Raw genomic sequence first — 15450 nt, 5'->3', positions numbered from 1 at the left:
ATAAAATAACTTTATTTATCCCAAATGTAATACATTTGTGTTACAGCAGCCGAAATATCAAACAGAAGCTATAAAAAATTAAATCATAGCCTAAAGTGTCTCAATGATCTAGAGAATGACAAAGTAGGTCAATAGGGTGAAAATTATATAAAGTAAAGAAATAAAAATACACCCTAAAAACCAGCTAACCAAGCAAAATTCTGAATCCCATGCTATGTAAAAAAAAATAAAATAAAATAAAATAAACCATATATACATATAGATAAATAAAATAAGATCATAAAATGCTTACATTGAATGTCTAGTGCTGAGTCACTTTAATGTCATTTAAAGTGACTCAGCATAGACGAGTTTAGAATTTGGAAATCACCGTTATGTCACCACAGATGTAAGCACGTTAGGGTGACAGAAAAAACAGGAAACGAGAGAAAACCTACCAAAACCTCAGGGGGAATAAGATGTAGAATTTCAAATGAAAGATATAAGTTTCACACTTTTCAGAAATGTTAAAAAAATTTTTAAAAGACAGTTGTAGAATACCACAAACATAAGCCACTTTCCATTAGTACCTACTCGGATCGATTCGCCACGGATCGCCACGACTCGACTTAGATCGACTGTTTTCCGTTACAACCCGGTACTACCTAATGTGCGTGGTTGTCGTCATAGTAATGACAACCATCCTGCGATGTCATTAATATGCCACACGAACCTATAAAAAAAGGCAGACGTCGAAGCAAGAGTATACCTGCTGCTCGATCTGTGGCTTTTCTGCACTCTCGGGGGCCATGGCGTTGTTTTTTTGTGGCCATTTCCCTCATTGCCACCTTTAAAAAAATGGCAGTTTTGATTTTCGTGAACAAGATGTTCTCACGATTCATGGAGTGGTGCTACTGACCGGCCAATCAGTTGCATGCTGTCTGACAACATCACATTTTAGCACCTACTCGGATTGCTTGGAAACCCGGTATCTGGTACCAGGTACTTTCTTATGGTACTTGGTAAAACTGTCAGGGACCATGCCGAGTCTATCCAAGTAGATGAAAGTTAAATTATACAGGCTTCCATATTTTGCTTGACATAGTAGACTTTGTCTACTATGTGTAATCTGTTGGGGATTACACATTTTTCCCTCATGACTGATGTTCACCAAATGGCCGATTGTCACGGACCGGTCTCTGGGTCTGTGCAACTAAGGCTTTATTCACTTGATCCTGCACTTGTGCCGTGATTGTCACGTGTCTGAAATGTCTGGCACGTGGCTAGTGATCACTTGTCCGCAAAACCTGAATAGAAGTTCACAGGAAAACATCAATGTCTTGATATCTAAACACTTTCCCAACAAAGATATAAACAGAAACTATGAATTTTATGGATTTATGATCCATTTTCTTCCCGGCCAATAAAAACACTGTGTGAGAGGTGAAGATCAAGAAATCGTTTATCATTAAACAAAGGTAAATGCTACACAGGTTAAATAAATTATCACATGTAAACCGTACGTTTTGCTGACTCAGACTTTTACAACGTAACATAAGAAAAGTTCCAATAGTATTAGTGATATTTATGTGGTACGATGAAGTTGATTGCCTATTTTTCTGATGTCAGGCAAATCTTTCCTACATTTTAAATTACCCGCCACTAACAGCTTGAGAGAAGCAGGGATTTGTTCAAGTTGGCCTGTAAGGCAGGGTTGGGAAAGGTGTGCTCACATACGCTGCCCTTCTGGCAGCTATAAATGAACATGTCACAGTAATGGGTCTGTGACCCAGTGTTTTGTGTTTGTTGATTAATTTATATTCTTTGATTTAGTGTTATTCATGTTATAGTATTTGTATTTCTTGTTTCTTAGTTATTTTCTGTAGTTTCTAGGATTTAGGTTTTGTTTCTATGTCTCCCTGTATTTCACATTTCGGTCTCCCGGTCTCGTTGTGTGTGATTACTCCCAGATGTGGGTGTAATCACAGCTGGGAGCCAGCTTTAAGCCCTTCTTCTTCCTCTGTTTGTTGCCGGATTGTCTGTATTTCACCAGGTTTCACTCTGCGTTTAGGTTGTGTCAGTTTAGTCACCGTCTTCCTGCGCTTTTGTTTATGTTTGAGCTGCCTGTAAATAAAAGGCACGTTTTTAGTTCAAGTTCACTCCCGGTGCCACCAAACATTGGCAGGGGTGTCGAGCTGCAGGTTTTAGATCTCACCCTTGGGTCAACACACCTGAATCAAATAATTAGTTCACTACCATTCCTCTAGAGAACTTCGAGACATGTTGAGGAGGTAATTTAGCCATTTAAATCAGCTGTGTTGGATCAAGGACACATCTAAAACCTGCAGGACACCGGCCCTTGAGGCCTGGAGTTCGACACCTGTGGATTAGTGTATCTGATACAGCACAATAGCTATCTGACATTTTGGCGACGTTACAATCCAAGATATTCAAAGGATGGGCAGAGGGCAAGGGAGGACAAATAGTTTTGCCCTCCAGGTCGGTGTGTCCCAGCTCTGATGTTACTTGAAAACTACAGAAAAGCAAAAGCACAGATACTGAGTGAAAGACAGGACACAATAGCACTATTTACACACATGAAAGTAATCAGGTGAATTGGACAATCAAGATTCAAGATTTTCATTTGCCATTTGCGCACAGGACCAACAGTCCATGCACATTGGAAGTCTTGTGCAGTGCTCTCTAGGTCAAGTCACACTTTTTACAAGATAAAGACAAAGCAACTAAAAAAGGAAAATAGAAATAATGGAGCAATCATGGTATTTATCCATCCAGCAGGGGGCGCTGGAGCCTATCCCAGCTGTGATAGGGCGAGAGGCGGGGTATACCCTGGACAGGTTGCCAGTCTATTGCAGGGCTAACACATAGAGACAGACAACCATTTACACTCACATTCACTCCCATGGGCAATTTAGATCGATCAATTAACCTATCCCCACTAACTGCATGCCATTGGACTGTGGGAGGAAGCCAGAGTACCCAGGGAGAACATGCAAACTCCACACAGAAAGACCCCAGCCTGATGGTGGAATTGAACTCGGCACCTTCTTGCTGTGAAGCAACAGTGCTAACCGCTGTACTGCTCCAATCATAATATTTGCTATATACAAAAACACTGTACAGAGAGGGTTATAATACACTTCCTAGTATTAAAGTAAGGTGAGGTAGTGCTGTGTTATTTTAAGTGTTCAGTGTTTTTTTGTTTTGTTTTGCCATCAGTCTGACTGTATGTTTTCAGTGTTGTATGAACAGAAAGTCCAGCATGGAAGGAAGTTTTGTTCCTGTGATCCTCTCCGCAGACTTTATGTCTCTTTGCATAGCTTTCCTCTCTGTCTGTATGGTGTTCCCATACCAGACAGTGATGCCTGCTGTGAGGATGCTCTCTAACAATCCTATCAGGCCTGGGTGAGAGGGCGGTGGTTCATGCCGCCTTCTTGAGCAGCCGAATGAAATAAAGCCTTTGCTGGGCTTTTTTCACCATTGCTGTGGTGTTGAGAGTCCAGCTCAGGTCTGATTTAACCTGCAGTCCCAGGAATCTGTGCCTGTTGGCCCTTTCCACCTCTGTCACTTTGACGATGAGAGGCTGCAGGGAGAAGGGGTTCTTCCTGAAGTCCAGTATTAATTCCTTGGTCTTGTCTGTGTTGAGGATGAGGTCGTTTTCCTCACTATAGACAAGAACGTTGTCTACTAGAGTCCTGTGTGAGGCAGCAGCCCTGTGGAGATCCAGTGCTGACGGTGAGCTCGGCAGACACACGTCGTCCCATTCCCACCACCTGTGGTCTGTCTGTCAAAAAGTCCAGAATCCAGTTTCAAGTGGGAGTCCGGATGCTGAGGTCTGTCAGCTTCTCGATCAGCTTGCCCGGGCGGATGGTGTTGAAAGCAGAGCTGTAGTCCAGGAAAAGCATCCTGACATATGTTCTGCTGCTTTCCTGGTGTTGCACAGTGTGGTGCAGGGCTATTGCTGTTGCATCATCCACTGACCGATTGGGGCGGTATGCAAACTGGAGGGGGTCTGTAGTGTCCGGGACCGTGTGATTGATGTGTGTGAGAACCATTTTTTCTGGACACTTCATAGTGACTGGTTTGAGTGCCACTGGTCTGAAGTCATTCAGGGCAGAGGCATCTGGTCTTTTGGGAACTGGTATAATAGGAGTGTAGTAAGATCCATGTGAAACCAATACGGATAATTACAGAGGGGAAGTGAGATTGGATGAAAGACACCTAAAATTAAACAGAAAATTACTGACAAATAGAGCTTAGGTGTACATATGCCCACACAGGAGCATTGCCCACACAGGAGGGAAAAAAGGCGAAAACTCGGAAGCTCTTTTTTTTAAACATCAAAGTGTTGCAAAACTGTTTACAACACTGGTTTGTTGGTTTGTTATCTATAAAGCTCACTTGTTTAGAGTTTTCCAACTCTGTCAACTGCCAGGGTCAATGCCCTGTCTAGCAGGTCATAGGGTCAATGTATAACTAAATGTAGTTATACATTGATAAAATAATAATTCGTAAACTGACTGGTATATCTGATGCCAATTAGCAGGGACAGCAACTTTTAAATTCTTACTTATTTTACTGTTAAGTGGTACTATGGTTATTACTAAACAAACTAGCTGCAACATTAATGTATACATAAATTACTTATGTAGGAAAATTAATTTTAATGAAAGTACACAGACTTGTTTTACCACTTTAAAAATAATCATTACAGTGTCTTTATGAGAGAGCAGGGCTGCACTTGAGCCCAATACTCATACCCAATGTTTTCCACACTGGACATTTCTGATCACGTATTCTGATTTCCTGTGACACTGATAGTAAAAACCGCATCATGCTGGAGTAAATTCTCTTTAAAAGTCTAACTTTCAAAGAGAATTTGAACTCTTGTGTACGTGTCTGTGGAGGTTCTCAGTCACCCAGGTCATGGTAATCTAAGGAGCTTGGAAAGAAAAGTGATTGGACTTCTTTAAGTTTCTCGAAGACCAGTTGGTCTTAGAACTGAAGAAACTCCTCAGATGAGAGGTTAAAAATCTTCAAGAAACTTAAAGTCCAGACACTTTTCTTTCTAAGCTGCTTAGTTCTTCTGTGTGTGTTTCTCTTCTGCGTTGCACTACAGCAGCTTCCCCTACTGGACGTAACAAGTTACTACACACTTCAATTTTAACATTGTAGGGGAAGTAACAGGGTGGAGGGTTAGGTGAGCTTTAGGATTGAGAGTCCCATAAATTATAAATAATATGTAGTAGAGATGAAATACCCCAAATAAATCAATAAATCAATAAGTAATATTTATCAATAAGTAATAAATCAATAAGTAATATTTATTTATTTCATTTTTATTTAAAATTCCCCATTTATTCCCAGACAGCATCAGTCATAAAATCTGCAAATATCTAAGCTGTAACTTGCAACCTATCAAACCAAAAGGTGAAAACAAATGTTACTGCATTGCAAATTGCCACAACCTATTTTAGAAACACTGCAATCAATTCACCTGTGAGCCAAGCGCTGCAAACAAGTCGGGTCTGAGCACTGTTTAGAATTAGTGCTGTGTCACACTGGTTTACAGAGTACATCTAGGTCTTGATGGACTCGACCATAAAAACTTGTGGCCACAGCAATAAATCCAAAACACACATTAATAATGATCACCTACAATGCTAAAAACCAAACAAATGTCTTACCCCAAATCATACCCACTCAAGTCAAGTCAAAGTTTATTTATATAGCACATTTAAAAGACTAGTGTACATCACCTCTGGTTTTTAAAGGAGACCTTGGTTGCATTAGGAGCAGTTGGCTGGAGGATCTGAGTGCTCTCTTTGGGTTGTACGGATAGAGGAGTTCAGTTAAGTAGCTACGGGCCAGGTTATTTAGAATTTTAAAAGTGAGCAGAACAATTTCGAAATCAATGTGATATTTGATGGGAAGTCAGTGTAGGTTAGCAAGGACAGGGGTGATGTGCTCATGCCTTCTAGTGCCGGTTAAGAGGGGTGCTGCCGCATTTTGGACTAATTGCAGGCGCTGAAGGAGGGAGAGTTGGAGGCCCAGGTAAAAAGAGTTGCAATAGTCCAATCTAGAAGTGATGAAGGCATGGATAAGTTTTTCAAGTTCTTTATGTGGTAAATAGGGCTTAGCTTTGGAAATTTGGCGTAATTGATAAAAGCTGGTTTTTAGCACAGTGGATACTTGCTTGTTTAATTTAAAAAAAACTATCCATGAGCACTCCGAGGTTGCTGGCAGAATGAGAAAGGTGGTTGGCGAAAGACCCCATTGTATCAGTCCACTCAGACCAGAGTGTGCTAATGGTCTCCTGAATTTCCCACAAAGGAAAGCTCACCCCACACCACACACCTACTTCCTTTTCAAAGGTCCTTTTCCAATCACATGACAGAAGACAGCAAAGTGCCAGGTGGCTCTGTTGCGAATATATAGATATTTCCTGCCATAAATATACATAATTGTGCATTATAATTTGTCATCTGTTGGTTCTGAACTCCACATTTGTAAGCCTCTGATTCTAACACGAGTGTTAAATCAAAGTTCAAACCAACCTTTAAACTTTAAAGGTCTGCCAGGTTTCTAAATCTCTAACTGGCCCTCTCACACGAGTATAAACACACACATGCACTCACTCACAGAGGTACTAACATTACAACATTTTCTGAAGGTCAGCAAACACGCCGTCCATCACAAGGCTTTCTGGGTCAAGTTCTTGTGTGTGTGTGTCACTGTGTTTGTGGGTATTTAGTGTCACTGACACACAATATACATTATGATACTCTCTCTGTGTGTGAGTGTGCCATTGCAATGTCAGTGTCAAGTTGAGGCCATGTGAAGAAATTTAAGGAATCTCAATGGTTTCTATATTTACACACTGGCACCGGAACACCTCATTACCCACAAGGTGGCAGGAGATTCCTGTGCTGCTATTCTGAGAGGAAAATCCACCCAGGAGAAACTTTCCATGACAGCATTGTGTGTTGGGAAATCACAGTGCTACATGAATATAGTCAGAAAGGCCAGCTGTGTGTACTCAGGCTTGTGGTAACAGAAACAAATGCAAACAAGATTAACCAGCACGCCATCAGATCATATATGTCACTAACAGACTAAACCTTTGCCCTCTTAATTATTTTTAGCTACTATTTTCCTTATTTTTAAAGTATTTCTTGTAAATCTCAATTACTTGTAAAGTAGAATTTAAAATCATAGAATTGTTTACTTATACATATGTAGTTTTAGATTATGTTTGCTTGAGAAAATAAAATATGTGCAGAATCAGGAAAGTTATAAAAATGTTTTGGAAAAAAAAACTATCCTAAAAAACTGTGGCAAGAGAGCAGCTAAGTTTCAGTTATTAGCTGCACTGATCCCACATGACACTGAAAACCAAACGTACAAAAAAAAAAAACCAAGCATTTTAATTAATTTTGTATATTATGGTTTCTGTTTTTTGCATGCATTAAGTTGAATTTGGAATTTTTCTTCTGTTATTTTTTGTAATAAGATACATACAACAGCAGGCAACTATGAAATATGACATTTGACAGTGTTTTTGTCAAGTCCAGCTGTGTGGAAGGCAAAGTAGGACCCATAGACCAAGGAGATTTACTGCTTTAGCTTGTAAACTCAGCACCCCCCCCCCCAAAAAAACCCCTCAAGTATCTTGGAAACCACAATTCACAGATAACACTGGAATACACAGCATGAGGGAGACTGAGGACTTAAATACACACACAGGATAACGAGAGGCTGGGCAACAGGTGGGAACACACCTGAAACTAATTACTGAATAAAAAGCCAAAGGAAGACAAACACAACACACAGAATAAGAGACTATCAAAATAAAACCGGAAGTAACAAACGCCAAGACACAGACTAAGACAGGAACCTGACACTAGGACTGGCCACAAACAGACATGAAAACATGACAAACCAGGAACACAGAAAGGGAACATAAAAATAACAGACACCTAAACTAAGAAGAACTGAGAATACAAGCATGAAATCAACCTGGAACACAGTCTAAACGTTAAAATACAAAATAAACCAAATTCAAAAGACCAAACATATAAACACACAGACCCAGCATGATGACACTGTTAATTTCACATGAAACACTGAACAACTTTGAGGGTGCAGGCTTTTCATTTAATAACTTTATCAAATCAAACTTGAGAAATTTTGTTTTGATGCATCTCTTCACAGTATCTCAACTTTCTAGCAAAGAAAAGTGACAGGAGTCAGACTCTGACCTCAGTCATTAATAGATGACCTCATAACACACTTTGAATGACCCCCATTTTCATAATAAAACACAAATGTATTTAAAAAGGAAAGAAAATGCAAATATAAATTTGGGGGAAAAGTGTAAAAATAACAAAGTAAAATAAATACAAGACAAAATAAATACAAAACATAAAGTTGTTTTCAAATATCTTTATTTTCTAATTCATTGTATTAAACAATTTAGCCCACAGTAAAATTCAATTATGAGCACTAAACCTGTGAAGAAAACTGACACAAGTCTGTGTAAGAAAGTGACACTGATAATAAAACAGAAACAAAATGATGTTTCAGTTTAAAATACCAAACTTTATTCTTCCCTGTGTCAATGGGTCAAAGGTGAGAATGTGGAGCAGGGTGAGGATTTGTCTCATCAACACTGAAGTGAGATACGTGACCCAGTTACAGATATTTTGTATTGGATTTCTCACTTATATTTTAAAATGTTTTTTCCAAACACAAATCAAAGTTTTTACAAACATGATGTACATACAAACACTACAGCAAATCTCTGTATGTACAAGCTATATATATATCTATCTATCATTATACACTGTATAAATATGGACTTTACTTTGTTAGCTGGGCGCTAACAAAGTAAAGTTGATGCTAACATATTCTTAACATTTTCAAATAAATTTGATAGGGGTTATGGACCATTTTTAGTATAAAAATATTTTTGTATCCTTAAAGTCATCTTCAACTTAATTCCAGAGGTTTGTGAAGTTATTGTGTCTTTGTGCCGTCTATGCCCATCTCCCACTTGAAGCGAAGTTCCTGCTCATGCTGTACACTGTGGTGGAGCTCTGATGTCTCCCCCAGGCTCCGAATGGGATGATGATGATTGTAGCATTGTCCTCTGAGCCATACTGCAACGCCTAGAAAATTATAAATCACATTTTTTATGTCGGCAGCCTTGGTGACTATTTGTGAATTTTGTGAATCTGAAAAGCCATATCAATTCAATGAAACACATTTTCACTTATTTTCTTTGTCTAATTTATATAAAGTGAATGAAATAATGATGGAAAAACCTGCTGAGCGATGACATCAGCAGCCTCAGTGGGGTCTTGGCACTGGTTGATGATGTCACAGATCTCCTGATCACTCAGCAGGAAGTTGATACCGTCTGTGGTCAAAGCCAGGAACGAGTCGTTGGCATGTTGGACCTGCAGGAAAAGACAGGTGAGTTTTCTGTCATTTCAGCCGTAGAAAGTACCGTTACACTTCTTGATGCATTCTCAATCATCCAGGAAAGTAAATCTCCAAAAGTTGAATCTGTTCATCTGGACGTAGCATTTTGTGGGAGAAACGTTTCGTCACTCATCCAAGTGACTTCTTCAGTCTCAGCTGACTGCAGGTTTCCCCAAATCTTATAAACAGTACATTTGCATAATGACTGAAACCAGCCCACTGAAGGAACAATGGGCTGGGAGGTCAGTTCCTTAATCATAGTTATGCAAATTCTCATGATCATTGATCAACAACCACTGACCAAAACCCACTCATCAAAGAACACTGATCAATGGCCATGAGTACCATTCACAGAGAGTTGGGGAATGGCTGCAATCACAGCATTGTAAGATGGCGAGAGATCATCAGTGTAAAGTTGGTATTTTGAAAACTTGACATGGACATAGCTGTGACTTTAAAGCCAAGGTCACCATAGACTCAGGGCTGTTTTCCCACAGACTTTATGACCTGAAGTTTTGTAGCCATTGGTAGAGCAGGGCAATATGGCCAAAAATATTTATCACGATATACATTTGAAAATGTGCGATAACGATATAACTGACGATATAATTGACATGAGACAAAATACTTTACAACTCCACAACTTTATTAGTGCAAAAAAACCCCCATCAATTTATTTTCACTTAAACAAGCAGCTTTTTTTTTAATGTGCATTAAAGCTATATAAAAATTTAACAGTGCAAATGCAAATTCCTTCCTGACAGTTTAACCAAAAGGCATTTCCAGTGGAAATGGGCTGACATATCCTCAGCATAACCACAAAACCTAATAATATCCACAAACTTAAAAAGAGGTTATATTTGGTGTGTATCTGACGGACGAAAGCCAAACCAGTTCCACACCACTGAAGTTGCAGCAATTCTGGTTCATCCGTTTCATTCAACGATCCGCTTTCGCCCTTCTCATTCTCCGTCGCCACCATGCTTTTTCCGCCATGTGCATATGAAAACGAAGGCACTGCGCATGCGTGTTTTACCTATATTCTATCGCGATATTTCATTTTTTTTATCATTGGCTAACATTATACCGATATTACCGTGAACTGTACGATATGGCCCAGCCATAGCCATTAGGAAGGATTTGGGTAAAAAGACACTTCCGTGTTAACCTCACTCTTTAGACCTTGAAGCCACATCCATTTTTTTAAATTGTGTGTGGTATAACTCCTCCAGTGCAAGTAAAAGTATATAATTTAAAATAAATATTAAACTCACTTGAAAGTCAGAGGTCTGAGGAAACAGTAGGAAAACTTACGGTGAGTCGTTGGGTATCTGGCTCTGCGATGACACCGCTAGCTTTCAGGTGGAAGTCTCCAATGCTTCGTGTCATGGCCAGCCTCCCGTTAACATTAGCCTGACCCACGCTGTTCCATGTCACGTAACCTCCAAACCTCTGGATCCTGAACAAAAATGCACACCCAGGATTACAGTCTCTATTCTGAAAGTCTGGGCGCTCAAAGACCAGGATCAGCTGTGTGCAACTTTGTAAGGCTGTTGCTCTTTCCTAAGTTTTTAGTAATTACTAGTTTCACAGTTAGTTAAACACTGAGTTGCACAAGATTTTCATTTTTACATATTATTTACATCTACTAGCCACAAGGTGTATAGTAAACATCTACAGTGATAGCTATTTTTGTGGTTCAGCCTGCTTTATTTAAGTTACATGTCAATTGGGAACCATGAAGAACTGACCCAAGTGCCTCCAAAGTAGTAACAGTTGGAACAATTAAGGTCTTTAATAAGAAGAAAAGAAAGTGTACTTTATTGATCCCCGTGGGGAAATTCCTCTCTGCATTTAACCCATTCACTCAGTGAAGCAGTGGGCAGCCATTGGGCGCCCGGGGAGCAGTGTGTAGGGACCGTACCTTGCTCAGGGGTACCTCAGGGTAGCTGTTCAGGGGAATTGAACCCCCGACCTTCCGATCATGGGGCCACCACTCTACCTACTGAGCTATCCCTGCCCCTATAATAATAAGTTATGTTTTTGCATTCTGCAGAAAGAGAAACCAGACACCAAAGCGTTAAGTAGCTTTGGATTAAGTTCAAGTGAAACAAGACTTGGTCTGCTGTTACATAATTCTAGCAGCTTTTAGCTGAAGGTAAATCCAAACGTCTGTCCCTGCACATCTCGTTTCGAGTACTGGATGAACCAGATCTAATTTCTGCAGGGATGTCCTGGAGCACCAACTCTGTGCCAGCTGTAGGCACTCCAACATGCTGCAGGGTGTATTTATACACAATGATTGGACCAGCTGCTTTTGGGAAACCTGAACCCTTCTGAACTCTTTTATCTGTACAAATCTCTTTGGACTATAAGTGGTTTTGACTGAATCCCCCTCAAATATTCCTGCATCTTATTAAAATCTAATTATAATATTCAACAGGTCAATATTACTTTAATTATTAATTAATTTTTTGTGTTGATTCATATTATAATTTTAAGGTAGCAAGAACACAGTCATTTGATTGCCACTAATAGTGCCCATAGTAATTGTAATAGCAGTACTGTACTAGTGGATGTAGAGAAAGTTTCATTAACCAGAGGGGCTAACATTTATTGTTGTAGTGGGGACCATGTACCGGTGTTTCTCGTCCTCGCAGTCAGGTGTGTGGTCTGTGGTGAGCTTGTTGGCTTTTCCATTCCTGCACAACATTGCCCGACTGTCACCAACGCTACCGACCACCAGCTCTGCGCCGTCACGTAGTAAAGCAACCGTTGCAGTGGTGCCAGCTGTCAGGAAAGAGGCTGGAGAGGAAGAGATGCACAAATTTTTGATTGTTATATTATAAAGTCCAAAATGCTTTACAGAAAGTTCTAAACTTGAGTTTTTTTAAACACTTTTTGTATTGGTTATTTATACATATATAGACAGTACAATACCCCTTCAATAACTCCAAACTTTATTCCCTGTATATGTTAGTTTGATGTGATTTTAAACCAACGCATTACGTTATTATCTACACAAGCGTCAAAACTATAAAGATTAAAATGCTTTTCTATTAACTTAAGATAAAAGTTGTGATCAAAACATTAAAAATTAAAAATACACTTCAAGATTATCTTCTTGTCCACCTCTGGACTGTTTTCAGCTACTTTTAGATCAGTTCTGATTACTTGCAATGGTGGACTGCGTCACAGCATCTTACAACTAAATGGAGACAAAACTGGCAAATAGGGTAAGTGGTGAGTGGACATTGTGTTGGTGGGGCTCAAAAAGTGTTTTTAGTACACTGTGAGTCAACGCATTCCAGCACACTCTAGCTTTCATATGTTTTACTCTGAATATCATTCCTCAAGTGTTTCCACACAGGCAAAGACTAGCATGGCTAGCATGTCAGTGATTTGTAGTGACAATGTGTAAAACTTGAGACATTGTTATTCAATTAAAGCAGCTACCAATGAGAGTAAAGGATGCTGCTGATAAAGAAATGACATATGAGAAGATGGCAAAGATATGGTTACCTATGCAACTGGAGCCTGGAAAGTCCACTAGTGACCAACCATCAGTCACTAAATCTGTTTATATGTGGATTGGGCTTTACCCTTGGAGGTGCACAAGTTCACAGTACAGAAGCCAGGAAATATAAAAATGAGGGACATGTTCCTGGTCGGAGAAGAAGACGACCTTGAAGGTGGGATCCAAATTTAAACCAGTTATGGGTTTAGGTTTATTTGTTGGCTAAGTCACTTTACAGTTGCACCATGTCACCTCCAGATTTATCCACTATGCTAACTTCAACTTTTCATTGAAAAGTCCATTACTCTCACTGAATAACCATAATGAACTCTTTATTACTATTTATTTTCAGAGCATCACAATTAAAATTCAGTTCTCCAATACTTACCCTTTTTTAAATCACTTTGATTCACTCTTTATCAGCAAAGTCACAGTTCTCTATTTAGTTTTTTGTTTTATGTCTTAGAAACTACAAGACATAGTTGGTGTTAACATATTGTGTAACTTCCTTTAGGTATCTCAAAGATTTCACAAATACAACAAGTCACATTGTGCCTGCTGATAAGACCTGACAAACTCGAAACGTGAATCACTTAAACCCTTTTTGGCTTTCAGCACTTTAATCTTTACGGCTTTAGAGAAATGACTTGTGTCTCACCATTGTTGAAGTAGCTGAGATGTGTGTGTAGAGCCTTGTCAGCATCTAAAAAGGCTTTCTTTAAAACTTTCTCCAGATCATCGTCCTGTTCCAAAGCATCTCTGCACCAAAAAAATTGAGTTTAGGTTTTTTGTTTGTCTGTTTTTGTGAAGTGCAGTCATTAATGACTACACAGCTTTTCCAGTATTCAGTTGTTTATGTTCTCATATTTAAAGGCAGTATGCTCAACCTGATAAATTTCTCCATGAAGGTGTAGCAGTAGTCGGCAGCATGCGGGCCACCATGGCCGTCGAACACAGCGAAGTACAGTAGGTTGTCATGAATACGGCCGATGCGGAGACGGTCCTCGTTCTGATTCCTAAGACCGAGAACAGACGTACTGCCGACCCGAGACAGACTGACCTGAGAGGTGGAGGAAGACAACCTTTGGTTGATAAAGTGAACTGACTGATTAGCCATTTCATTCATGTGTCCCAACCATGGGGGGGGGGGGGGGGGGGGGGGGGGGATATGTAACATGTTAGGTTAAAATCTTTTTGAACCTGTGACCATGCCCTTAAAATAGCCACTGAAAACAGTCATTGTATACTTCAATACTTAACTATTTGTGCATTTCTGAATATATCTATTCAACCTATGCTCTACAGACCTTTACTTTACTTTAATAGGTACACGGTGCCAGTACCCAACTAAACTCAAGTTCGTCTCCAGAAGTACTTCAGGTCTTCATGGCTTAGATTAAACAAGGTGCTGGAAATATTTCTCAGAGATTTTGGTTCATACTGACATGTTAGCATCAGTTTGAACTTTAGCCTAAAGCCTTTAGCCTGCCATGTGACTGACTGATAGATACTTGCATTTGCAGCTGTACCTGATAAAGTGGCAGGTGAGTGTATTTATTTATTCTTTTATCCATCCACTGCTCTTTCCTACCTGTGGGATGGGTCTTCCATATCTGATACTGGAGGGCAGTAGTATTGGTTCTTCTATCCTGTTGTCCCAAATACCAAATGAGTCCCAGGTCACTGGACGGACGCTGATGTCACCGTCCAATCCGACTGATCCACTTCCCTGCCGCACGCCCACCATCCCGAACAATGCCCCGCCCACCTACAGGACGATCATCCAGGACAAGGTTAGACTATTGTTGTAGCTTGTTTGTGTAAAATCTGATCAGGGATTTATTTTTCTCATTATAAGATCGTGAGAATTGTGTTGTTTCAAAGAAGACATTACATGGTTACTTTACTCACCAGCAACTAATCCATTTTCTAAAATAGTCATAATATTAATGTCTAATTACAAAAAATGATCTTTTTGTAAACACTATTGACAAAATATTTAAGCAATCTGTCTTTTCACATCACACTATGTCTAAAATAAATAAATCACATTTCTGGTGCTTCAAATGAGATTGAAGTGTTAATAGTAAATAGAAAACTCTGGATTTGTAATCATGCAAAAAACAAACAAACCCAATCTGAACAAATAATTAAATTCTGTTCCAATTTTCTGAAAGTAGGATTACATTATTTTTTTAATTTGTTTGTTATTGTTATTTTTTTTTTTTTATAATTTTGAAACAGAAAATCACATGTAAGTCTCAGATTCACCTGTCCAGAGGCTGTGGAGGTTTCTGGTGAGGATCGTATGGAGAGGAAGGTTTGTCTGGCGATTGCGGAGCGACCACAACGCAGCATATTGAACAGCACTGCAGATGACATGACCGATTGCCTTTAACAGCTGTGGAGATTTTACAAAGGAGGAACGACCTCGCCAGGTGATGGAC

The 15450-nt window shown here is 39.5% G+C and overlaps 1 protein-coding gene across 1 annotated transcript; it reads right to left on the bottom strand.

Moving 5' to 3' along the window:
- Window positions 1–9038: 9038 nt before the first annotated feature.
- Window positions 9039–15385, bottom strand: LOC134617002 (protein phosphatase Mn(2+)-dependent 1K-like). Its single transcript, XM_063462148.1, has 8 exons — window positions 15275–15385; window positions 14595–14771; window positions 13891–14063; window positions 13662–13762; window positions 12126–12291; window positions 10801–10945; window positions 9327–9461; window positions 9039–9170 (listed from the first exon to the last, which is right to left on the bottom strand). Exons 1-8 carry the CDS (start codon window positions 15383–15385, stop codon window positions 9039–9041), a joined length of 1140 nt encoding a protein of 379 aa, XP_063318218.1.
- Window positions 15386–15450: the final 65 nt, after the last annotated feature.

The sequence above is a fragment of the Pelmatolapia mariae genome, linkage group LG3_W, assembly GCF_036321145.2.
Source record: "Pelmatolapia mariae isolate MD_Pm_ZW linkage group LG3_W, Pm_UMD_F_2, whole genome shotgun sequence".
In the NCBI taxonomy this organism is placed as follows: Eukaryota; Metazoa; Chordata; class Actinopteri; order Cichliformes; family Cichlidae; genus Pelmatolapia; species Pelmatolapia mariae.
The sequence above is the reverse complement of the archived record's forward strand: the minus strand, read 5'-3'. Positions and strand labels throughout refer to the sequence as shown.

Excerpts from the sequence above, each read along its gene's own strand:
- LOC134617002 (XM_063462148.1), bottom strand. The coding sequence starts at position 15,385 with ATGTCATCTGCAGTGCTGTTCAATATGCTGCGTTGTGGTCGCTCCGCA. Across the intron at positions 12,292-13,661 it reads TCTCAGCTACTTCAACAATG|CCTCTTTCCTGACAGCTGGC; the intron begins GTGAGACACAAG and ends CTTCCTCTCCAG. Across the intron at positions 9,462-10,800 it reads CAGATACCCAACGACTCACC|GTCCAACATGCCAACGACTC; the intron begins GTAAGTTTTCCT and ends CTTTTCCTGCAG.